The 27638-nt window shown below is 29.0% G+C and overlaps 2 protein-coding genes across 2 annotated transcripts; one reads left to right on the forward strand and one right to left on the reverse strand.

Moving 5' to 3' along the window:
* The first annotated feature begins 18025 nt into the window (after positions 1–18025).
* LOC134832605 (golgin subfamily A member 6-like protein 22) lies at positions 18026–23937 on the forward strand. The gene is made up of 4 exons (XM_063846688.1): positions 18026–18034; positions 22299–23630; positions 23682–23873; positions 23917–23937. The coding sequence occupies exons 1-4, from the start codon at positions 18026–18028 to the stop codon at positions 23935–23937; spliced, it is 1554 nt and encodes a 517-aa protein (XP_063702758.1).
* On the reverse strand, positions 23931–26989 carry LOC134832606 (boophilin-H2-like). Its single transcript, XM_063846689.1, has 3 exons — positions 26754–26989; positions 26225–26331; positions 23931–24008 (listed from the first exon to the last, which is right to left on the reverse strand). Exons 1-3 carry the CDS (start codon positions 26987–26989, stop codon positions 23956–23958), a joined length of 396 nt encoding a protein of 131 aa, XP_063702759.1. The 3' UTR covers positions 23931–23955.
* Positions 26990–27638: the final 649 nt, after the last annotated feature.

A 27638-nucleotide genomic window follows, 5' to 3' on the forward strand; every position in this document is an offset into this window, starting at 1 on the left:
AGTTAATATTTGAGAGAAAAATTTTGTGGGAAGGCCACGTTTTTTCTGTTTTTCGTTTTTTCTTGCCTTATGAGTATTCAAGTTGTGGCCTAAAAACTAAAAGAATGAGAAAATATTTGCTTCTCGGAGGTGCTGTGAAAAACATTTTTATTGCTGTTGCTCGCTGTGTGGCGAACGTTCATTCAAATTTACCTCATATTTGTTACAATTTTATTTGCCTGCATGTTTTCTTGTAGTTTGCCATCCTCGGCAGTGTCTTATAGCTCTATCTGTTGCATATTTGAGAAGCGTCGGTCTATAAAAAATGTCTATCTCCTTTTTTATTTATCTCCGAGAAGAAACGTGAATGCCGACTGACTGCAATAAAGTGTTTACCTATGTGCCCGAAAGACGACGCGTTTTATTACGAGGAAAACCCTTTAAATACTCGGAAAACTAAAAATATTCAATTTTACCGCGTTCTCGGCGGAAAGTTAAGTGCATGTTTATAAATATTTCAAATTTTTACCCGGTTTTTATTATTATTGCCATTATTTATGAATTATTGTGCTCGAATGTCGCTGGAAAGTGCAACAATATATCATCTCATTTGCCTCCTTCTGTTCCGTGGACAACTTTCTTCCGTGCCTCGCGACTCCAGTACATAAATAATCATCAAGTTAACGGGTTACGAATTGAAACTTATTGCACTTTTGAGATGCTTCTCGAGTACAAATCAAATTTTCACCTCGTTTTTGCGGGATTTGAGGTAAAAACACACAAAGAAACGCCTTTGACCACTTAATTATCTGCAATAAATATCAAATCAAGTGTAATTTGTTGGTTTTCACGCCAAATTTATGTGTTTCTTTACTTTTACAGAGACTGACGATCAAAATTTTTTCAATTAATCCAAACCAAAATATTTTTTTTTTTTTTTTAATGTATAAAAAAATTTTATTAAAAAAAAAAAATTTTTTTTAAATTTTTTTTTTTTTTTAAAAAAAAAAATTTTAAAAATTTTAAATAAATAAAAAAATTTTTTTAAAAAAAATTTTTAAAAAAAATAATTTTAAAATAAATTTAAAAAAAAATAAAAATAAAAAAGAAATTAAAAAAAATTCAGGAAATGCCTCGAAAAAAGTGAAAATCCGTCACTGACTCGAATAGAAAAAAAGAAAAAAATCAATTTTACCGAATTTTTCCAGTTCTGATTCGCAACTTCATTAAATGAAATCGTTCCGACGTGAAATATCTCGATCATTATTACTTTTTCATTACACTTTACCTTCGTTTTCGTCTTACTCGCTCTCGTGAGAGAGCCATAAATACAATAAATATACGACTTTTTAAATTAGAAAATTAAATTTTATAGTTCATCATTTTATTATTTTATTCGTTTAGTTCGAGTTTTCGACGGAAAATGTAGGAAAAAGGAAGAAATTCGTCGACAAAGGGGACTTCTGTTTCAAAATTATTGCTATTTATTTGGCATCTCATGGCATTATTATTATTGTGTTTTGCTCTAGATTATTGTTATTGCCTTCATTTCATTTATTTTTGTGTTTAATGTCGCACTGTTTCATGCACGAAAGACATTTTGCCGCGTTTTTTCTCCGTTTTTTGATATATCGTCGTGTAAAATGTTGGCATGGCATGCCATGGATGGGAAATTATTGTTATTATTTATTAAATATTGAGCGGAGAGATGGGAGGCAGAAGAGGTGCAGGTGAGAAATTAGCAATTAAGTTAATAAATTGTGGGCAGGGATGGAGAATTTGTGCTTTTAGGTCAAAATTTGGATCTCTGAAGGACAATTTTGAACACTTTTGGTACTTCGAGATGAAAATTTGGATCTCTGAAGGATAATTTTGAACATTTTTTATACTTACAGATGAGAATTTTGATCTCTGAAGGAAGATTTTGATGAGAAAAATGATTTCGAACATTTTTTATACTCCAAGATGAATATTTTGATCTCTAAAGGAAGATTTTGATGAGAAAAATACAAATTGTGCCCTTTAACGAACTTTCTCTTCCAATCCATGTTCCATCTCTGCATTATCGATGCCTTGCAACCACAAATACATCACAACAACTGTGTCATAAACCATTAATTACATAAATTTCCATTGAAAATACCGCAAAGAGAGTGACTTACCTGAGGAAATTTACAACTTTCACCTAAATTCATCCCTCGTCGAAGCACAAAACTTCATATCAATTTAAAATAATTTCACTTTTAATCGACTAAACGACTTTCGAACCAAAATTTCACACAACCACGGAACAGAAGGCAAGCAAAAACGAATATTTAAACGAAACCCTCCCGTTTTTTGACGAAAATCATTAAATTTTATATGTGCCAGCAGTGTTTTCTGTAACCGATTGCAAATCAATTTTGCGTAATGTAATTATTATTATTCCCTTTTCCCGTTTTTTGCTTTGAAAATCTCACAAAAATGGGAAAATCATGAAATTTATCGGAAATTTATGAATGTAATTTGTAACAGGAGTTGACTTCTTGATGGAATTCGGTCAGTTATCAACCGGATTACGAGTGTTTGTAAGTCAAGTGGCTTCGATAACGTGAATGAACACGGAATTTTAATCGGATTTCCCGCAAATGTCAACAACTTTGATAAGAAACTTTTTTCCAATTTCATTTTTCATATAAAAACTTGCGGATTTTAACAATTGTCAATCAGTTTCAAGCCGATTTCAGTCAAGAAACAGTCTAAAAATGGTAAAATTCGTTATTTCAGTGCTCCTTTTGGCACTTTTGCCTTTTAACGGGCTTGCTGGCGTCGTTAATCTTCAATTCGGAGATAGTTGCTCTTCAGTTGTGTCGCTTCTCAAAGGGCAAGAGACACTTTTCAATGGAATTGTTGCCGACAGTTACTCAAGTAATCCCGAAAATTTCAATTCTCTGTTGAAATTCATCGGAGATTGTCCCAAAACTTACCAAATTTCCGGATATTCGACCCTTGTGAAAGCCATGAAAGAGGAAAACAAGCTTTGGAGTCGTCAAGGATTGAAATTAGCTTTTGCCGTGAGTCGTTTTGACGCAAATTCAACACTTGCCAGTGAATTTCCTGTTCTCGCACAACAACTTTACTTCAGCCCGTCGCCAAATTGTCTCCTGAAGAACATCGCCTTCAACGAATACTATTACGCAGCTGATTCGTGGTACGGATACGACAAAGGGCGTCGCAACAATTTCTGCTGGACCAAACAAACGACATCCGCTCAGAGCGTTTATGACGTTCGCGTTGTGCAAGATGACGTTTTTACGCTCCGCAACACGTATTACGATGAATTTTTGTATGCCGACGAGGCGCAATTTAGTCACAGCACAGAGAGACGTCGTGTGTTTACGTTCAGAAAACGCCCCGTTCGCCCCGTCGGAAGTGAATGGAAATTTGAGCCTTTGGAGGAAGAAAATGCCGTGAAGATCCGCAATACGAAATATGAGGAATTGTTGTATGCTGATGGCGATGTTCATTATGACAGTAGTCGACGTGAAGTTTTTACGGAACGTATCAAGGGACACGCGCTCGAAAATTGGACTTATTGGTCTCTTGAATGTTAAAAAAAATTAATTCTAAAATGAAAAAAAAAATAATTAAATTTTAAAAATTTTACAAAAAAAAATTTAAAAATCAACACAACAAATTTATATATGAAAAAATTTTTTATATGAAAAATAAATTGCATAAATTAAAAAAAAAATGTTTAAAAATTAAATTTAATTTAAAATAAAATTTTAATAATTTTTAATTGTGAAAAAATTAATTCTTTAATTATTTTTCAATTAAATTTTTTTTTTTAAATATTTTACTTTTTAAATTTTATTTTTTTTTATTTGTTAAAAAAATATATTTGTTCAATTAATTTTAATATTTTAATTATTTAAAAAATAATTCTTTCATTTTATTTTATTTTTATAAATATTTGTTAAAAAATATATTTTTATATTTTAATTTTTATATAAAAAAAATAATTAAATTTTAAAAGTTTTGCAAAAAATTTTAAATAAAAAAAAATTTTATATGAAAAATATTTAAAAAATTGAATTTAAAAATTAAAAAATTAAATTTACCCAAAAATGTTTAAAAACTAAATTAAATTAAAAATACGATTTTAATAATTTTTTAATTTAATTCTTTAATTATTTTTCAATTAAATTTTATTTAAAAAATTAATTTATTTTTTTTTATATATTTATTAAAAAATATATTTGTTCAATTAATTTTTAATTATTAATTTATAATTTTAAATAAATATATATTTTAAAAAATTTAAATAAATAAAAAAAATATTTTAAAATAATTTTTAGAAAATTTAAAATTTTAGAACTTTCTTGAACAAAAATAATAAAATTTTGCAATTTGAATATCAATAATTTTGATAAAAATCTTAAATTGACAATGAAACGGAAAATTTACTGATTAACTAATAGTTAACGTCATTAAAATAGGCAATTAAAAATAAATTTTTGATAAATTGATAAGATAACTCACCTATTTTATATTGCATTGTGCTACTTATCGAATTTTCAGAGGATATCGAACGATTAAACTTGAAAATCTCTTATCTCAAACCATTTATAAGCAGGTCATTCTCAAGTGTTTCTTCAGTTAAACTTAAAACTTTAACAAAAAATGATCAAAATCTTACTCTTAACTCTTTTTCTCGTGATTTTACCCGAAAATGGGTCATCCACGGCGTTACTTCCCGTTTCGCAGCTTCTCAAAACTGGAAATTACTCTTCTGTGATGTCATCTCTGCTTCCAACTGCCGAACACGAAGAGCTCGAGGAACTTTTTGAGGCGTCATGGGACGAAAACATCAAAAATTTCAACGAATTGTTGGCAGTTATCAACGAAATTCCGCGCGAAAGTCGCTCAATGGTGTTCGAAGCGTTGTTCAAAGTCATGGAACGTCACAACAAACTTTGGTCCAAGGAAGGTTTCGAACTTGGTTATGTCATTGCTCAGTTTGACAAAAATTTCGCGCTTGTCGAACGTTTCCCCAAACTCATCCGGCAACTTCATTTCTACGAAAACATGAATTGTCTCTTGCGGAATATCGGTTTCAACGAATATTATTACGGCGCGGCGAAGTATTACGCTTATGACAAGTATCGTCGTCGCAATTTCTGTTGGGTCAAAGGCACTTGGGCGAAAGATTCCGTTTACGACATTCGCGGCGCCGGACAAATTGGAAGCTTTTTCACGATTCGCAGCAAATATTACGACGAATATTTGTACGCGGATGAGCCGGAATACCAATTCGATAGCGGAAGACGTCGCGTTTTCACGTTGCGCGTCAAAAACATCATGCCTCATGGCGGATATTGGACTTTTGAGCCTGTCGATGCCGAAAAACCCATCGTGAGAATCATCAATAATCGCTGGCAGGAACCTTTGTATGCAGATCCGACGAAATACAACAAGAATCGTCGCGAAGTCTTCACAAAAACCAAATTTGGAAACACCGAACCCGCATGGGAACAATGGGCAATCGAGTGTTAAGCTGATTTTTTTTGCTGTTTCATGTCAAATTTCACGTGACACGAGTAAAACAAGAGAAAAAATTTCGAGCAACAAGTTTTTTGTGTTTATCTGATAAGATTTTTCTACTCTTTCGTTGGTTTTGTTGTAGTTGAGTTCAAATTGTTGAAAATTACACCGAAAAGCGACAATTCTGAAAGAAAAAGATAAATTTAGTGACAAAAAAGGGGGAAGTTGATGTACATTTGTAACAAAACTCGTAACTTGTTCAACAAAATGATTTGTGATGTTGTCTCAAATGCATTTTTAACACGAAAAAGTTTTTTTTCATGGCGTGTTTTGATCATAGAACGTCAGAAATCTTCTTGAAAGAATGATTTTTTATCGATACAAATATTTTAAAACAATTTCGGTTCTCAAAATAAAAAGTTTTTTTAACAAAAAATTTAATTTTGAATATTATAGTATATGTTCCATATACTACTTTGTTTTTACCGCACAAAAATGGGCCCTTTTACGCCAGCCTAAAAACATCGAAAAATTGTCCGAATCAAAGGCGGTAAGGTGCTAAACGACAGTAAACATTCCAAAGAATTCGAATTGAGGCAAGGAATCTCCAGACTTGAACAAAAAAAATCTGGGGCCCTTCAAAAAATTTTTTTTCAAAATTTCAAAAATTTCTTTTTTCGCCTGTAGGTACATCGAAAACGCAAAATTTAGAAAAAGTCCAAAACAAAAGTTGTTTCTAACATCAAAACCTTCATTTTGAGAAAAGCTTTTTTGAAAAATCGGTATTTCATAATAAGAGGATTTTGACTTAAATAATCAATAAGAAAAAGTCCAAAACAAAAGTTGTTTCTAACATCAAAACCTTCATTTTGAGACGGAGAACCGTGAAAATTTTGAAAATTTTCGGTATTGAGCCCTCATAATTTAATCAATTTTTTTCGCTAACATCTTTAAATGGCTCCTGTACATCGAAAACGCAAAATTTAGAAAAAGTCCAAAACAAAAGTTGTTTCTAACATCAAAAAAGACGGAGAACCGTGATTTTAATTTTGAAAAATCGGTATGTTCATAATAAGAGGATTTTGACTTAAATTTTTTTTAATCAATTTTTTTCGCTAACATCTTTAAATGGCTCCTGTACATCGAAAACGCAAAATTTAGAAAAAGTCCAAAACAAAAGTTGTTTCTTACATCAAAACCTTCATTTTGAGACGGAGAACCGTGATCTAGCTTAATTTTGAAAAATCGGTATGTGAGCCCTCATAATAAGAGGATTTTGACTTAAATTTTTTTTAATCAATTTTTTTCGCTAACATCTTTAAATGGCTCCTGTACATCGAAAACGCAAAATTTTCCAAAACAAAAGTTGTTTCTAACATCAAAACACTCATTTTGAGACGTAGAACCGTGATCTAGCTTAATTTTGAAAAATCGGTATGTGAGCCCTCATAATAAGAGGATTTTGACTTAAATTTTTTTTAATCAATTTTTTTTCGCTAACATCTTTAAATGGCTCCTGTACATCGAAAACGCAAAATTTAGAAAAAGTCCAAAACAAAAGTTGTTTCTAACATCAAAACCTTCATTTTGAGACGGAGAACCGTGATCTAGCTTAATTTTGAAAAATCGGTATGTGAGCCCTCATAATAAGAGGATTTTGACTTAAATTTTTTTTAATCATTTTTTTTCGCTAACATCTTTAAATGGCTCCTGTACATCGAAAACGCAAAATTTAGAAAAAGTCCAAAACAAAAGTTGTTTCTAACATCAAAACCTTCATTTTGAGACGGAGAACCGTGATCTAGCTTAATTTCGAAAAATCGGTATGTGAGCCCTCATAATAAGACGATTTTGACTTAAATTTTTTTTAATCAATTTTTTTTCGCTAACATCTTTAAATGGCTCCTGTACATCGAAAACGCAAAATTTAGAAAAAGTCCAAAACAAAAGTTGTTTCTAACATCAAAACCTTCATTTTGAGACGGAGAACCGTGATCTAGCTTAATTTTGAAAAATCGGTATGTGAGCCCTCAAAATAAGAGGATTTTGACTTAAATTTTTTTTCATCAATTTTTTTCGCTAACATATCCAAAAAACGCAAAATTTATAAAAAGTCCAAAACAAAAGTTGTTTCTAACATCAAAACCTTCATTTTGAGACGGAGAACCGTGATCTATAAAGTTGAAAAAATTTTGAAAAATCGGTATGTGAGCCCTCATAATAAGAGGATTTTGACTTAAATTTTTTTTAATCAATTTTTTTTCGCTAACATCTTTAAACTGTTGTTGGATCGGTATGTGAGTTGTTTCTAACATCAAAACCTTCATTTTAATAAGAGAAAAATTTTGACTTAAATTTTTTTTAATCAATTTTTTTCGCTAACATCTTTAAATGGCTCCTGTACATCGAAAACGCAAAATTTAGAAAAAGTCCAAAACAAAAGTTGTTTCTAACATCAAAACCTTCATTTTGAGACGGAGAACCGTCATCTACAAAAGTTGAAAAAATTTTGAAAAATCGGTATGTGAGCCCTCATAATAAGAGAATTTTGACTTAAATTTTTTTTAATCAATTTTTTTTCGCTAACATCTTTAAATGGCTCCTGTACATCGAAAACGCAAAATTTAGAAAAAGTCCAAAACAAAAGTTGTTTCTAACATCAAAACCTTCATTTTGAGACGGAGAACCGTGATCTAGCTTAATTTTGAAAAATCTATGTGAGCCCTCATAATAAGAGGATTTTGACTTAAATTTTTTTTAATCAATTTTTTTCGAAAAATCGTATTGAGCCCTCATAATTTTGAAAAATCGGTATGTGAATTTTGACTTAAATTTTTTTTAATCAATTTTTTTTCGCTAACATCTTTAAATGGCTCCTGTACATCGAAAACGCAAAATTTAGAAAAAGTCCAAAACAAAAGTTGTTTCTAACATCAAAACCTGCATTTTGAGACGGAGAACCGTCATCTAGTCCAAAACAAAAGTTGTTTCTAACATCAAAACCTTCATTTTGAGACGGAGAACCGTCATCTAGCTTAAAAAATTTTGAAAAATCGGTATGTGAGCCCTCATAATAAGAGAATTTTGACTTAAATTTTTTTTAATCAATTTTTTTTCGCTAACATCTTTAAATGGCTCCTGTACATCGAAAACGCAAAATTTAGAAAAAGTCCAAAACAAAAGTTGTTTCTAACATCAAAACCTTCATTTTGAGACGGAGAACCGTGATCTAGCTTAATTTTGAAAAATCGGTATGTGAGCCCTCATAATAAGAGGATTTTGACTTAAATTTTTTTTAATCAATTTTTTTTCGCTAACATCTTTAAATGGCTCCTGTACATCGAAAACGCAAAATTTAGAAAAAGTCCAAAACAAAAGTTGTTTCTAACATCAAAACCTTCATTTTGAGACGGAGAACCGTCATCTACAAAAGTTGAAAAAATTTTGAAAAATCGGTATGTGAGCCCTCATAATAAGAGAATTTTGACTTAAATTTTTTTTAAAATTTTTTTTAACATCAATGGCTCCTGTTTTTTCGCTCAAAAACATCTTTAAATGGCTCAAAGTCAAAAGTTGAAAAAATTTTGAAAAATGGAGAACTGAAATCGTAACATGTCCATCGAAAACGCAAAATTTTGAAAAATTTGAAAAAATTTTGAAAAATCGGTATGTGAGCCCTCATAATAAGAGGATTTTGACTTAAATTTTTTTTAATCAATTTTTTTTCGCTAACATCTTTAAATGGCTCCTGTACATCGAAAACGCAAAATTTAGAAAAAGTCCAAAACAAAAGTTGTTTCTAACATCAAAACCTTCATTTTGAGACGGAGAACCGTCATCTACAAAAGTTGAAAAAATTTTGAAAAATCGGTATGTGAGCCCTCATAATAAGAGAATTTTGACTTAAATTTTTTTTAATCAATTTTTTTTCGCTAACATCTTTAAATGGCTCCTGTACATCGAAAACGCAAAATTTAGAAAAAGTCCAAAACAAAAGTTGTTTCTAACATCAAAACCTTCATTTTGAGACGGAGAACCGTCATCTAGCTTAATTTTGAAAAATCGGTATGTGAGCCCTCATAATAAGAGAATTTTGACTTAAATTTTTTTTAATCAATTTTTTTCGCTAACATCTTTAAATGGCTCCTGTACATCGAAAACGCAAAATTTAGAAAAAGTCCAAAACAAAAGTTGTTTCTAACATCAAAACCTTCATTTTGAGACGGAGAACCGTCATCTACAAAAGTTGAAAAAATTTTGAAAAATCGGTATGTCGAGCATAATAGAAAAAGTCCAAGACAAAAGTTGTTTCTAACATCAAAATTTTGAGACGGAGAACCGTCATTAGTTGAAAAAATTTTTTTAATAATCTTAAATTTTTTTTAATCAATTTTTTTTCGCTAACATCTTTAAATGGCTCCTGTACATCGAAAACGCAAAATTTAGAAAAAGTCCAAAACAAAAGTTGTTTCTAACATCAAAACCTTCATTTTGAGACGGAGAACCGTCATCTACAAAAGTTGAAAAAATTTTGAAAAATCGGTATGTGAGCCCTCATAATAAGAGAATTTTGACTTAAATTTTTTTTAATCAATTTTTTTTCGCTAACATCTTTAAATGGCTCCTGTACATCGAAAACGCAAAATTTAGAAAAAGTCCAAAACAAAAGTTGTTTCTAACATCAAAACCTTCATTTTGAGACGGAGAACCGATCTACGATACTTAAATTTTTTTTAATATTTTTTTCGCTAACATCTTTAAATTGCTCCTGTACATCGAAAACACAAAATTTAGAAAAAGTCCAAGACAAAAGTTGTTTCTAACATCAAAACCTTCATTTTGAGACGGAGAACCGTGATCTAGCTTAATTTTGAAAAATCGGTATGTGAGCCCTCATAATAAGAGAATTTTGACTTAAATTTTTTTTAATCAATTTTTTTCGCTAACATCTTTAAATTGCTCCTGTACATCGAAAACGCAAAATTTAGAAAAAGTCCAAAACAAAAGTTGTTTCTAACATCAAAACCTTCATTTTGAGACGGAGAACCGTGATCTACAAAAGTTGAAAAAATTTTGAAAAATCGGTATGTGAGCCCTCATAATAAGAGAATTTTGACTTAAATTTTTTTTAATCAATTTTTTTTCGCTAACATCTTTAAATGGCTCCTGTACATCGAAAACGCAAAATTTAGAAAAAGTCCAAAACAAAAGTTGTTTCTAACATCAAAACCTTCATTTTGAGACGGAGAACCGTCATCTACAAAAGTTGAAAAAATTTTGAAAAATCGGTATGTGAGCCCTCATAATAAGAGAATTTTGACTTAAATTTTTTTTAATCAATTTTTTTCGCTAACATCTTTAAATTGCTCCTGTACATCGAAAACACAAAATTTAGAAAAAGTCCAAGACAAAAGTTGTTTCTAACATCAAAACCTTCATTTTGAGACGGAGAACCGTCATCTACAAAAGCCCTCATAATAAGAGAATTTTCTTAAATTTTTTTTAATCTATTTTTTTCGCTAACATCTTTAAATGGCTCCTGTACATCGAAAACGCAAAATTTAGAAAAAGTCCAAAACAAAAGTTGTTTCTAACATCAAAACCTTCATTTTGAGACGGAGAACCGTGATCTAGCTTAATTTTGAAAAATCGGTATGTGAGCCCTCATAATAAGAGAATTTTGACTTAAATTTTTTTTAATCAATTTTTTTTCGCTAACATCTTTAAATGGCTCCTGTACATCGAAAACGCAAAATTTAGAAAAAGTCCAAAACAAAAGTTGTAACATCAAAACCTTCATTTTGAGACGGAGAACCGTGATCTGCTTAATTTTTCGGTAACATCAAAAATTTTGAGACGGAGAACCGTAACATTTTGACCGTGATCTAGCTTAATTTTGAAAAATCAAATCATAATAAGAGGATTTTAACAAAAATGTTGAAAAATTGCTCCTGTTCGAAAACACAAAATTTAGAAAAATTTTGAAAAATCGGTATGTGAGCCCTCATAATAAGAGAATTTTGACTTAAATAATCAATTTTTTTTCGCTAACAATGGCTTGTACATCGAAAACGCAAAATTTAGAAAAAGTCCAAAACAAAAGTTGTTTTTTTAATCAATTTTTTTCGCTAAATCTTTAAATTTTTTTGGCATCCTCCAAGACAAAAGTTGTACATCGAAAACGCAAAATTTAGAAAAAGTCCAAAACAAAAGTTGTTTCTAACATCAAAACCTTCATTTTGAGACGGAGAACCGTGATCTAGCTTAATTTTGAAAAATCGGTATGTGAGCCCTCATAATAAGAGGATTTTGACTTAAATTTTTTTTCATAATTTTTTTTGCTAACATCTTTAAATGGCTCCTGTACATCGAAAACACAAAATTTAGAAAAAGTCCAAAACAAAAGTTGTTTCTAACATCAAAACCTTCATTTTAAGACGGAGAACCGTGATCTAGCTTAATTTTGAAAAATCGGTATGTGAGCCCTCATAATAAGAAGATTTTGACTTAAATTTTTTTTAATCAATTTTTTTTCGCTAACATCTTTAAATGGCTCCTGTACATCGAAAACGCAAAATTTAGAAAAAGTCCAAAACAAAAGTTGTTTCTAACATCAAAACCTTCATTTTGAGACGGAGAACCGTGATCTAGCTTAATTTTGAAAAATCGGTAAATTTTGACTTAAATTTTTTTTAATCAATTTTTTTTCGCTAACATCTTTAAATGGCTCCTGTACATCGAAAACGCAAAATTTAGAAAAAGTCCAAAACAAAAGTTGTTTCTAACATCAAAACCTTCATTTTGAGACGGAGAACCGTGATCTAGCTTAATTTTGAAAAATCGGTATGTGAGCCCTCATAATAAGAGGATTTTGACTTAAATTTTTTTTAATCAATTTTTTTTCGCTAACATCTTTAAATGGCTCCTGTACATCGAAAACGCAAAATTTAGAAAAAGTCCAAAACAAAAGTTGTTTCTAACATCAAAACCTTCATTTTGAGACGGAGAAATCCGAAAAAATTTTGAAAAATCGGTATGTAGCCCTCATAATAAGAGGATTTTGACTTAAATTTTTTTTCATCAATTTTTTTTGCTAACATCTTTAAATGGCTCCTGTACATCGAAAACGCAAAATTTAGAAAAAGTCCAAAACAAAAGTTGTTTCTAACATCAAAACCTTCATTTTGAGACGGAGAACCGTGATCTAGCTTAATTTTGAAAAATCGGTATGTGAGCCCTCATAATAAGAGGATTTTGACTTAATTTTTTTTAATCAATTTTTTTCGCTAACATCTTTAAATGGCTCCTGTACATCGAAAACGCAAAATTTAGAAAAAGTCCAAAACAAAAGTTGTTTCTAACATCAAAACCTTCATTTTGAGACGGAGAACCGTGATCTAGCTTAATTTTGAAAAATCGGTATGTGAGCCCTCATAATAAGAGGATTTTGACTTAAATTTTTTTTAATCAATTTTTTTTCGCTAACATCTTTAAATGGCTCCTGTACATCGAAAACGCAAAATTTAGAAAAAGTCCAAAACAAAAGTTGTTTCTAACATCAAAACCTTCATTTTGAGACGGAGAACCGTGATCTAGCTTAATTTTGAAAAATCGGTATGTGAGCCCTCATAATAAGAGGATTTTGACTTAAATTTTTTTTAATCAATTTTTTTCGCTAACATCTTTAAATGGCTCCTGTACATCGAAAACGCAAAATTTAGAAAAAGTCCAAAACAAAAGTTGTTTCTAACATCAAAACCTTCATTTTGAGACGGAGAACCGTGATCTAGCTTAATTTTGAAAAATCGGTATGTGAGCCCTCATAATAAGAGGATTTTGACTTAAATTTTTTTTAATCAATTTTTTTTCGCTAACATCTTTAAATGGCTCCTGTACATCGAAAACGCAAAATTTAGAAAAAGTCCAAAACAAAAGTTGTTTCTAACATCAAAACCTTCATTTTGAGACGGAGAACCGTGATCTAGCTTAATTTTGAAAAATCGGTATGTGAGCCCTCATAATAAGAGGATTTTGACTTAAATTTTTTTTAATCAATTTTTTTTCGCTAACATCTTTAAATGGCTCCTGTACATCGAAAACGCAAAATTTAGAAAAAGTCCAAAACAAAAGTTGTTTCTAACATCAAAACCTTCATTTTGAGACGGAGAACCGTGATCTAGCTTAATTTTGAAAAATCGGTATGTGAGCCCTCATAATAAGAGGATTTTGACTTAAATTTTTTTTCATCAATTTTTTTTGCTAACATCTTTAAATGGCTCCTGTACATCGAAAACACAAAATTTAGAAAAAGTCCAAAACAAAAGTTGTTTCTAACATCAAAACCTTCATTTTGAGACGGAGAACCGTGATCTAGCTTAATTTTGAAAAATCGGTATGTGAGCCCTCATAATAAGAGGATTTTGACTTAAATTTTTTTTAATCAATTTTTTTCGCTAACATCTTTAAATGGCTCCTGTACATCGAAAACGCAAAATTTAGAAAAAGTCTTTTTTGTAATTTTTAGTACATTGTGTTTATATGTTTGTCCAGCATATGAAGAATTGGCAATAATTTCTCTTAAACTAAACAATGACTCGGTACACAAACGGGTTATGTAACAAACATATACTACAATTCGAATTTGCTTAGCTAATTCAAGGTACTTTTTGAAGAAATTTTACTTAAAATTAATTTTGATGTCAGGTTTTTGTTCAATTTTTTTTAACAATTTTGGTTCGAATGATTTTTTTTCTTAAAAAATTATTTTTTTAATTAAATCTTTTTCGAAACAGACCTTTTTTTTAAAGTTATAATTATTTTGGAACAAATTTTCTTTAATTTTTGAACAAATTTTTCTAAAAGTATAAATTTTTGATACTCAAAAATATAAATTTTTTAAATTTTTGAGATAATTTCGTTTAAAATTTGAACATTTCAAATAAAATGCGCTCAAAAAAAATTTTTGCTTGAAAAAATTAAATTTTTAAAAAAATTTTCAAAATATTTTTCCTCCAAAGTTAAATAAAAATTTAATTTTTATTCAAAATCTTTTTCATAGCAAACTTTTCTGTGTTAAAAACCAACATTTTTAACAAATTCTGCTCAAATGAGGTCATTGCACGTTAATGACACACTCCATCGTACCCCCAGTCATTCATTTTCACGTAAATCAAGACTTTCAATTAGTGCTCCGGCCATATATTTTAACAAATTGTCTTTGTCTGTGTTCGCAAATCGCCTTTGACCATCGAATTTTAGTGCAGCTGAAAAAAATGTCAGTTATAAATGACCAATTTTGTGCAGTTTTGTTGGCAAACAGTCAAAATTATTAGGAAGCGTTCACGAATTTGCCTCTTTTTACGGCTAAAACGCATGAAATTCATTTGAAAACGGCTCTTAAAATAGAAATTCATCCCGAAAATGATGAAGTGATAAAAAAAATTTGTCAAAAACAATTAAAAACTAATTTGTGGCGTTCGATTCGAGGGAAAAAAATGGGAAATTTGCGCCATTTTTACATCAATTACGATAGAAAATGTCGATCGAACGAGTTAAAACAAACAATTTCGTGCCATTAACGTGAAGATTACCTCCGAGAGACACTCATATGTTGCCGTAACTTGCTTCCGATCTGCGATGATGATACGGAAAAAGTGTTTGTATCGTTTAAAAATTACTTTAAAAACATCATGTTATATACGATATTGGTATTTTAAGCACGTTTTTCCATTAAATGTTGCCTTCGTTCGTAAAAAGGTGTCTAATGCAATCCATTGTGCGACGCTCGAAGGTAAAAATGGATAATTTTCTCACAAGAGACCCGAAAAGCCATCAGCTAACGGCAAAACTTTGTTCTCGCAACCTGAGCTGCAATGCTGAAATGCGGGAACAATCGTTTATCTCGTTCGTGTTCGTTCGTTGAAACATCCTGGAAAAGTTTCGCACAATTTCCATTTGCACACACAAGACCATTGTTCTCGAGATGGAGACACAAAACTCGCATGTCACACAATTTGAAATGTAACGGAAACTTTTAGACGCCCGGATTCTCGCTTGACGATGAGACGACATTACCTGTTGAAACAATTTCAACGTGCGGGGACTCTCTGTGAAAAGAGATATGCAGCAGAAATGAAATTTCCGTTTTTCGTTTCGAATATAATTGAGATGGAAAATTATATTTTATCATTACAGCATGAGATGAGTGGATGAAAATATATGAGAAAAAGTGGGAAATTTTAAAGGATTATGAAGGATTTGTGAGAAAATATTTAATTTTTTTTATAAATTTTCACATAAAAATTAAAGAAAATTACTTTAAAAAGGAAAAACAAAAAAAGAAATTTTGGTTGAAATTTTCACTCAAAAAAGGTAAGAAATTTAATTATTTGAAAAATGTTTGTTAAAACTTAAAAAAAAGGACAAAAATGCAAATTTAAATATAAAAAAAAAATTGACAAAAATTAAAAAAAAAATTTTTTAAATTAATAAATTAATTAGTTATTTAATAATTATTAATTAATAATTAATAAATTAATTATTAAATTAAATTTTTTTTAAACTATTGTTAAAAATTATTATAAAATTTTAAATAATTATTTAATGATTTAATTAAATATCAAATTATTTTTTTATAAAAATATTTTCAGAAAAATGAATTTTTTTTTTATCAAATTCAAAAAAAATTTATAATAATTTTAAAAAATTAATTAATTTGAAAAATTTTAAAAAATAAATAAAAATTTTAATAAATAAATTAAATTAAACAATAAATAAATTAAGTTTTGTCATTTTTTTTATATGTAGGTATTTAAAAAAGAAATTTTTCAGAAAATTTGAATATTTCAAAAACTCATCAAAAAATTAAGATTTTTGTTAAGAAACTTCTTTTTTTGAATAAACAATTTTAAAAAAATTTTCTTATTTTAAAAGAATTCATCAAAAATTGACTCTCTTGTATAATTTTTAGATAAAATTTCATTAAAATTTATCAAAAATTTAATAATAAATTTAAATTTTTGAGTAAAAAAGTGAAAATTTGAAGGATATTTACTCAAAATCAACCAAAAATGTCAATTTTTCTCCATGAAATTGATATTCAACAGATCAAATTAACAAAAACCCATCGTTAACCCACTGTGAACCCGAAAATTCGACCCATAATGAGCATTTCATGACATTTTATGAGGTTCAAATCCGTTCCTGCTCCTTTTTTCCTTCTTGTAAATCCTCCGAATCCTCCTTAATGCGTGTTGAGTCGACCTTTTCCATCACTCTCGCACCGCAAATCGCAAATATGGAGCAAAACAAGTGCATTATTTTTTATTTAATATCGAGGTAATCCACAAAACAACCACAAAATCGACATATTTACCCTTTTTTATTTGTTTTTGTTGGTCCTGCGTTGAAAAAAAAGAAGAAAAAAAAATATGAAACCCCTTCATGGCATGTCCCCTCATTTTGATACATTTTTTATGATGATAACATTCGGAGTTATTGATTGAATGAAAAAAGGCGTAATAATAATTTCTTCTTTCGAAATGCGACAAAGTCTGAAGGTAATTTTATCTATTTATTGATTCCTCGTGCACGTAAACGGACCGACACGACAACTCCCCCAGAGTCAAATAAATAAGAATTACACAAGTTTTATGTCTTTTTGTGCATTTCGTGCGAGTTCAGAGACATTTCTCTCGATGTGTCTCCGAAGAAATTGCTTCGATGGATGTCGGCAGGAGCACTTTTGGATTACATTAACGCGCCAGAAAAATGATTTAAAGTCCCGCGTGTGGATTTTCGTGCGAAATTTATTGCTTTTTTCAACAAATAATTGTCCAGTGACTCGCTTTGTCGTCATTTACGGCGACATTTCCATTCCAAAGCCATCCGAACACCTGACGACGCTTCTCATCGAACCGCAAATCGTCCGCTGCAGCATAAAGATGATCCAAATATTTCGAATTTTTGATGGTAAAATAATTTCCAACTCTTGTTACTTCCCAAAAACATTCCGGATCGTCGCATTTTTCATCAGACCACGTAAAAGCCTTTCTCCGATCCGCATCATGGTTAAAATCATCCGCTGCGCTGTACAAATATTCGTCATAATGAACACTTTTGAGCCTGTATTGACCATTTTTTTCAAGTTCAAAGCGCCATTTGCACCGATCGTTCGACGGAAGACACAACGGAGCCTCAGAAGTCTTCCTGACGTCATAAATTTCGGCAAAAATCTTCCTTCGATCTCTATCGTGGTTGAAAATATCACTTTCTGGATACAAAAATCCTGATTTCTCGAATAAACGATTCCGAATGAGGCAGATTGAGTTGTCCGGAATGCCTTCGGCTTGAAAAAATCTACAAAAAATTACAATTAAAATTAATTTTAAAGACATTTCGAGACAAAATCAAGATAAAAACTGATCATAGTTACCCGTGCATTGGATGTTTTTGTCCAATTCCGTCAATTAAGATGAATTTAAATTTAATTGCGATTCTTTTTCTGCTCTTACAGAGCAAAATGTTTCAAGTAAGTTTTCTCCCTCACTTTTTTTCATTCCAACTATCGAGCGATTTTTCCGTAAAAAATGAAAAATTTGCATTAAATCCGGAAAAATATCGCGCGCCAGTAAGAACGTGAAGGGGTCTCAGCTGCGCGACACAAAAACAGACTTAATGTTGTATTGAAGAGATTTAAAAAGAAATAAAATTATGATTATCATAACGGGCGTATTATGATAATCATATTTAATAGAATTATCTTTGCATATGAATTTTTATGTACTTTTGTTTGTTTTTAAATATTTTTTTTTGTCTTTGTCTCTCTCTCTTTTGTTGCTTGTTTTGTTTTGAATGTCCATTTAGTGAAATCGCTTCGGGATTTTTTTCGCGCGTACATGACAAATTTCAGCGTTTGGGGGATGAAGTGTGAGTAGTTTGAGGCACAATGAGCTAAAAAAGAAGAAAAAAATTAAAAGTTTTTTTTTAGAAATTTTTAATTAAAAATTTAATTTTAGGTCGAAAATGTTCACGAAAATAAATTTTTTAACAAAAAAAAATTTTTTTTTTGATAAATTTAATTTTAAAATATTAATTAATGGATTTGATTATTTTTTAAAAATTTATTTAATTTTAATTCAATTTTATAAATTATTTAATTCTTAAAAAAAATATATTTTTTTTTTGAAAAAATTTAATTTTAGATGAAAAATATTTAAAATTTTTATTGAAAAATAATTTGTGATAAATTTAACTTCAGATTTTTTAATTTTTAGCTCTAAAAAAATTTCTAAAAGTTCTAAAAAGTATTTTTTTATCATTTTCTGGTTAAAAAATTTCTTTTTTAATAAAAATATGATCCATTAAAGACTCAAAAAGGAACTTTTTAATTAATAATTCTCAAAAAAAAATATTTTTGACTCATTAAATTTCATTTTTAATAAAAATTTCTTCATAAAAATGCATTAAAATTTTTTTTCGACGAATTCGAGTCAAAAAAATTAAAATTTTCATAAATTTTTTTCGTAAAAATTCCGTGAAAGGTCCGTGAAAAGCGATAAAAATTTTAATTTTCTGAATAGCAAGTCAAAAAAAAAAAAGTTAAAATTAAAAAATTAACCCCATTGTGTCTCTGCAAAAACAATTTTCATGTAAAAATGGCAAAAACTGAACATGAACTCACTTCCATAGTTTATTCGCATGCCTTGTTCTGCATTTTTATCATTATTCTAAAAAAAAATGCGAGATTAAAGTAAATATCAACTAATCTGAATGAAAATTTATACCTTGTGGATATTAATTTGTAAAATTTTCAACAAAAATCTCTCTTTTTCCGCCTTTTCACTCGTTGGCTCGTTAAATTTTTGTACACAACCGGAAAATTTGTTGCTTTATTATAATCATCAGCATGCATCTCCTCTTGACATGTGATGCGAACGAACGAAACGGAGGTAATTACGCGTTTGCTGCTTCATGCCTCGGGTTTTCAGGAATAGTTTCTCGTCGAAATCTGGAAACATATTTTAAGGAAAATCCATTAAATTTTAGGAAATGACAAAAATGATATCTTTCGAACAAAAAATTTCGTAGATTGACGTTGCATTGTTTACCGTCGAAATAAAAAAAAAAAAATGAGAAGACTTCTATTTTTACCCCGATTGTATTTGAATAGTAATGATGATGACGCAAAATTTTTGTGTATTTATGAGAAAAAAAAGAGGGAAAAGATTTTCATTTCCATTGTACAAAAGACAATAATAATGGCTTAACAAAGCGTAAGCAGCAACAAATGAATAGTAGTAAATAGAAATTGTGTCTAAGAGTCTCTCTGTTTCCGATAGAAAACTTGAGCGGAGTAATAGTTGCAAAACAAAACAAAACAAAAAAAAAATCATAAAGACCATAAAAATATTAAAGGACATTCTTTTGTGTTTTTTGTTTCTTCTTCTCGCCACTCTACGCATTTCTTTTTTTTTTTTGCTTTTATGAAAAAAAAAACAAAAATAATGGAAAAAGATTGGTGACGTTTTTGAGTGATTAAAACGTGCAAAAAAAACTTTTTTCTTGATCACCTGAAGGCATCTCACATGCTTTTGCAGAGCTTTGAAGATTTTTCCTTTAAAACATCACAAAATTATCCGGCTTCCGATGCGAGTCGACGACAATGACACCTGCTACCGAGCAACAAAAAAATGTTATTTTTATGTAATTTAACAACCGAACTATTACTACATCGGAACATTTTTTATTATATTATTTACACGTTTTCCATTATAATGTGTTCCTTAAAAATTACTGCGATTTTGTGAGAAATTTAACGAAATATATTAATATTTATTTTTATTTATAAAAAAAAATTAAAAATCATATTTTCTCATTAAAACTTAAAATTAAAAAAAAATTGTTTAAATAAAAATTAAATTAAATTAATTAAAAATTATAATAAAAATATAAAATATTCAAATAATTTTTAAAAAATTAATTTCTAAAATTAACTAATCTTATTTTAAAAATAATTTTTATTATTTTTTTTTTAATTTAATTTTTTTCAAATAATGAATCATTTTGTTCTTTAAAATCTCAACATATTTTCAATTAAAATTTTTTTGAAATTATTTTCAAGTTAATTTGAATTTAAAAAATATTAAAATATTTAATTAAACCAAAATATAAAAAAGAATAAATAAATAAAATATTTTAAAATAATTTTATATTTCAATCAAATTTTAAAAAAATAATTAAACATTTAATTAAATATTTATTGATTTTTATTAATTTTATTTTATTTATTTATTTAATTTTAATTAAATATTTTTATTTATTTAAAATTTTTAAATTAAAAAACTCATCAAAGAAACTTGGAAATTTTTTCGTAATTTTAGAATATTTTCAATTTTTACAAAGATTATAACTTTTTAATTAATATTTAAAAAAAAAATATTTTAAATTTTTATCACTTTAAAAAAAAATTATGTAATTTTTTAAATTTTATTTTAATTTATTTTAATTTTAGAATTTTAAAATTTTATAAATAATTTTTTTAAAATAAAAAAAAATTAAAAATTTTAAATTTTTTCAAATAAAAAAAATTAAATTTTTTTTTTTAAATATTTAAAAAAATAAATAAAACAAAATTATTTTTATTTAAAATTTAAAAAAAAAATTCAATTTCCTCACAAAATCGCAGTTAACAACTCAATATGGGAAGTTGAGCAAGGAAGCTCATTATAAATAATACATTATTATTAATATTAGTAGGCAAGTAACGTAGTGTGTTTGAACATATTTTTACGTGAATTATGGTAAAATTTATTCTTTTGAAATAATAATCGCACTGAAAATGCATAAAAATAGCAACAGAACCCTCTCTTCGTTAGCAAAACGACGTTCGACGTTCATTCATTAAGAAAATATGTCTGAGAGGTAAATAATGTATAAAATTATATTATTTTAATAAACATGTCACCTTTCTTCTCTCATGCTCTCACACACACACATTTCCGGGTAAAGTCATAATGTTTCCCTTTTCATGACTTCTATTAGTTTCGACTTTCATGCAATTTCCAGCCATGTGCGGAAATATCGTCTTTTAACGTTTGCCTGGCACGTTCGGCATTCGATTCGAATTATTCTCGCATTATTATTTGATGCGGTAGCGAAAAGTGTTTTTCGGTTCGACGTGACGAGCGAAAAAATTTTGTGAAAATTAATTAAAAGCACCTGTCACCTTAGATTGATATCGGAGGAAAAATGTTCGAGTGACATCAGGGCGCAAAAAGACGTTAATGAGACAGGTAGACAGTGCATTACTGTAAGTACTTAATGCATTTTGACTTCATTTGTGTCCCGTTTGTCTTCGTTTTGTGCGCAACAAAGGCAGCTCATTACTTATGAACGCTCCGGAGCACACAAATAATGCGAGAAAATTGCATGTGAGGCAGGAAAAAAAGCTTGTTAATGAAAAATTTTAATTAAAAACAAGCATTTACGAGATGGACTCTGAACAACTTTTCTCATTAAATATTTGGACAAGACAGGATTCAATTACTGCCCGTATTGATTACAATTTTCTCGAAGAAAAAAATGGAAAAATGACGTTCGGCAAACATTTTTAGCATCTTTCACGTCAAATCTTTTAATAATTCAAGAACAAACAGATTTTAAATGTCATTTTTTGTGCTGCCAGCGATTTTTTTCCTTGAGTGATTGATCACCTTCGAGTCATTTGTTTGTTTGAACAGACATTTAACGACGTATTATGTTGAGCAAATAACATTTTTTTAAATAAATTTCAGGTTTTCTGCGAATCGGATCCCCTTAAAACGTTTTTGGACAAACTAGGGGAGTCTCAAGCGGATTTCGAGTGGATTCAGCATGCAGTACGAGGCATTCGGGATGGGCATGTGACAAAAAGAGACATTTTAACGTACGAGGATGACTCGGATAGTGTCGAAGACGAGGAAGAAGACGAAAAATTGACGAGTTTTATTGAGACAGGCGATCAATGGTACGAGAAATTCCGCGAAAACGAGTGTCGGGCATCGAAAAAGAAGGAATATTGTCACGAAAAGGAGGCAAGAGAGCAAAAATTATGGGAAGCGGTTCATTTGGACAAAGCTTTTGAACCGAAAAAGTTCCCAAAACCAATAATTCCAATGAAATTTGACGAAAATGAGGAAGATGAATACGATTTGGAGTCATTTCACCAAAGGCATAACGATGATTTGAGGACTTTGAGACGAAATACTCTCATAGAAGGCGTAAAAACGGAAAAAACATCGAAAAACGAACAAGAAATGGCAGCAAATGCAACAAATTATGAAGATTCAGAGGAAATTTTGGAAGAAAAACGTCGTTCCATCAATCCATCGAACGAAATAAAGCTAAAAATTAGCAATAAACTCATGCACAGAGGCATGGGCCCATCATTACCGAGCTATGGGTACAGCGACGGACAAGTTTTAGTGTATCGCGAACCCGAAAAAGACCCAAAATCGAGTTTGAAAGAAGAAAAACCTGACGATACATTCGTTTTTCCATACAAAGAACGCGATTTACCGAATTATAATCTCTTTAAACGCGCACAAGACGATGAAAAGACAGAAAATTGGTCTGAAAGTGATTACCCTGAATACGAAAATGATCCAAAAGATGAAGAAACGAAGTTTGGAAGACATTTGTTGTCGGTTTCAGACAAAAATGAGGACCATCGACATCATCACAAACATCAAAAAGGTCATAAATTGTCGAAAAAGTTGGAAAAAGAGTTCGATTATGACAAAGAAGCGAAAGAACTTCACGTTTTTGGACCAAAAGTCGCTTCGAATATGAAATGTGAAGCAAAACATGACAACGAAAAGAACGAATTTCAACATAAAAGTGAGAAAATCTCATTAAAAGAGCCAATTTTTGATGATTTACAAAAAAATATTGATAAAAACGATACAAATATTGACTCAACATCACCTTTTGTAAACATTAAAGTCGATTTCAACTCAAATTCATCAATTTTACCGAAGAACTCAACATTTGCTAAAATAGAAATTGCACTTTCCAAGTCGCGTAGGAGCTTGAAGCCCGAAAATGATCAATTTTCAATCAAAAATGCCATGAAACATTTAATTGAGGTAAGATTTTGTTCCAAAATTAATAATTTTTTCATAATTTTCTTGTCGCAGAACGTTCACAAGTCCCTCGATGACGATCCAGAACTCAAAAATTGGATTTCTCCTCACTTGATGAGTCGTTATGATGCGTTACATGCTGACGATGAGTCCTCCAAAGGCGATAAAAATGAAAAATTCAACGATTTTCGTGATAAAAATGTGAAGGAACTGAGTTCAAAGATCGAACGTTTAATAGAAAAGGAGGTACAAAGTCGAATGTGTGCCAAATTGGATCCCGATATGGAAGCTTATTACAAAAAACTTGTAAAATCCTCAAATTTTCCTTCTAAAAGTCATCGAAACGGGCGTCGTTCAAGGAGTGTTGATGTAATTTTTTACCTAAAATAAGAAAAAAAATTTTTTTATTAAAATTTCTTTAATTTTAGGTCGATCAACTTTCTTCCAAATACCAAACAGTTCAAGATTTGCTTCGTCAATTCAACTCTTTGCCTCGAGAAGAGCAAATTCACTTGACATCCATCAAAGAAATGCTCGATAATCACGTTCGTTTGCTCGATGAGCTCACAGAAGCCTTGAAAAATGAAGAAATTTCCAAGAACGAAACAATTTCCGATCGTTTTGAGCGCCTCTCGAAAGCCGTTACTTTCATCCGCAAAACAAACAAGCCATAAAGTAACAGAAAAATCATCTCGACGACAAATTAAAACACTTTTCAAGACTACTCGTTCATGGTTGAATGCGTCGTTACTCCTTCTGTTCCGTAAATCTCGACGACGGCAACAACGATGCATTTTTTAATTAAATTATTTTTAAATGAGTTGAAATAAAACAACTACTAAGCACTTGTTTTTCCCTTCTTTTCGTCTTTATCCTTAATAAATTCCTTTTTTTTTTTTTGCTTTTTCAGAACGAGACGAAGAAAATCGTGTCGAAAAAACAATGAAAAATATCAAGATATGAAATAATGAGACGGATTAAACAATAAAAATGTTCCGAGAGAAACAAGAGCAAAGCTTATAAACAATTTAATATTTTGTTTTCGCTTGAATTAATTATTCGAATAGATTTTTTTTCGGTGTAGATTTAAATGTTTTCTTGTTAAATGTTAATTTTATTTAATGTTTTCTTCTTTTCTTGTAGTTTGGCTTAGTTTTTTTTCGTCAAGGAGGATTTGTGGAAAAGTTTTCGTTTAAAAAATGGGTGATTTTAGGACAATAACCTTAATAAAATAATTAAAAAAGTCAAATTTTCTTGATTTTTCGTTGAAGTTTGCTTCAGGAACTTAAAATTTATATTTTTTATTCAAAAAAATTTAATATTTCGTCATAAAAATATTTTTTAAAAAATTATTTTTGTTTTTTTTTTTCAAAAATTTTTATATTTTGTCATTAAAATATTTTTAAAAAATTATTTTTGTTTAAAAATTTTATTTTAATTTTTTTTTATTCAAAAAAAAATTTAATATTTCGTCATAAAAATATTTTTAAAAAATTATTTTTGTTCAAAAATTTTAATTTAATTTTTTTTTATTCAAAAAAATTTAATATTTCGTCATAAAAATATTTTTAAAAAATTATTTTTGTTCAAAAATTTTAATTTAATTTTTTTTTATTCAAAAAAATTTAATATTTCGTCATAAAAATATTTTTTAAAAAATTAATTTTTTTTTTATTCAAAAAAATTTAATATTTTGTCGTAAAAATATTTTTTAAAAAATTATTTTTGTTCAAAAATTTTAATTTATTTTTTTTTTATTCAAAAAAATTTAATATTTCGTCATAAAAATATTTTTTATAAATTATTTTTGTTCAAAAATTTTATTTTGAGTAATTTTTTAAATTTAAATATTAAATATATATTTTTTAAAAAATCTTTTTTTTTAATTTAATATTTTATACAAAACAAAAAAAAAAGTTTCAAAGACACATTTTTGGTTGATTTTTTTTTAAACTTAAGAAATAAATTAAAAATTAAGTTTTTTGACCTTCTTTGAGATAAAATTCAATCAATTTTGGATCAAAAAAGAGTTTTTTTTTAAGAAAAAAAATAAAAATTAATTCAAAAAAGGAAAAATTTTGACTCTAACAACAAAAAAATTCACAAAACTTACCAAAATTTATCAATAATTGAATCAAAAAAATCCACAGAAGCGAAAAAATCTCCCAATAATTGCTTTCCATTCAATCCTTTATTCCTTAACTCGCATCTGATAAACTCATAAAGAGTCCAATTCCGATCTTATCTCCTCAAATTAAACGTTTCTTGCAGAAATTAGCAAAGAATTGTTCCCATAACTGTTGTTGACTCACCAATTCGCATTTCTTTTTTTTTTGTGCGGTAATAATCAGTTAAAAATAAATATTTCTTTTATTCATTCAACAAAAGTTGACCAAAAATGACATAACAATACATAATAATACAATAAATTAAATACATTTAAAATATTTATCAAAAAAATACTATATACACAAGTTGAACGTGCAACGAACGAAAAAAACCCATTTCTCTCGATTTGACGTAATTTTACACTCTTTTCGCTAAAAAAAAAAATAAAATGACGTAAAAAATTTTTTTAACGAATTTCAGTGACTCACCTTTGCCGCACGCATTCATGCACTGATCGAAGCTGAGGAAGTTGTTTGCATTTCCATCACATCCGCCAAACTTGAATTCGATGCAGGTTCCCTTCGATGGGTCGTAACTGCGTGAAAGAAAAAAGAAATCAAATAAAATTCAAGTTATTGTCATTTTTTTTGTCATTGTCTGACTTTGTTTGTTTGTTTTTATGCTGATCTCGAGTAAAAATATTGATTTGATGCACAAATAAACAGACAAAAAAATTTTTAATAATTTTAGGATTATCAACATCAGCGGAATTTTTCGCAATAATGACACTTTACGACACTGTGGGACTTGAAAAAATTTTTTTAATAAAATTTTCTGATGAAATTTATGAAAAAAGTGTTTTTAGCGACACCGTTCGATAGAAATTAAAAAAGAAATACACGAGTTTCACTATTTATCGCACAATTATGAGAAGCGATGTCACAACATGCATTAATTGCAGTCACAGTGATTAACGAGAAATTCAATAAAATTTTTTGCTGCGAATGAAAAACTTACCTAAAGCGAGGGATAAGAGCTCGACAATACCCTTTTCGCATTGGAAGCATGCATTTGTCGCCTGCGCTGCCATTTCTATCGGAATTTTCTTGTCGCACAACGCGTTTTAACTCGCCATCTTCAGTTTCATCCGCTCCAAAATAATATTCGCCAACGTCTGAGAGGAATTTTGCATCGCTTATGAGAAAATCGTAAATACTCAAGGGCATGGCTTTGGATGTTTTGGCGGCAAACATTAAGATTATCGAGAAAATTGTGATTATTAAAGAGCTCTTCATGATTTTTTTTTCACTTTCAATATTTTTATGTTGATATTTTTTTTTCTTTTTCTTTAGTAACACTTTCTTCAATGATGATTTTTTATGTTTGTTAAAAGTTAATGTTAACGTTTCAACGGTTTCTCTTATACTGAAGCCGATACGTGACGATTATCACTTGATATTTGTTTTCAATTTATTTTTTTTTATTTCATTTCTTCGTTGAATAATTTGTTTACCGATTTTTTGTCGCGTTGTAGGTGCATGTTTTGATGTGCCTCGCGGTGAAAAAATGGCGCGAAATTTTTTGAGATAATTAGATCTCGTAAGATCTGTGAATTTTTATATGTTTTTAAAGAGAAATGTTAAAATTTTGTTCAAAGAGTTAAAATTTAATGTTTTTTTTCTTAAATTTTTTGAAAATTAGCTTATGTGATCTGAAATTTTGAGGTTATATTTTTAAATTTTGAGGTTATGTTACTGATTTTAGATAATTTTCTATTTTCGTTTAATGTGAAGTAATAAATTATTGAAAAAACATTTTCTTTAAAAATATGAATATAAAATTGTAAAAAAAATCAAAGAACATGAGAAATATAAAAAATAAAAAAAAAATTGGATAAAAATC

The sequence above is a fragment of the Culicoides brevitarsis genome, chromosome 2, assembly GCF_036172545.1.
Source record: "Culicoides brevitarsis isolate CSIRO-B50_1 chromosome 2, AGI_CSIRO_Cbre_v1, whole genome shotgun sequence".
Taxonomy (NCBI): domain Eukaryota; kingdom Metazoa; phylum Arthropoda; class Insecta; order Diptera; family Ceratopogonidae; genus Culicoides; species Culicoides brevitarsis.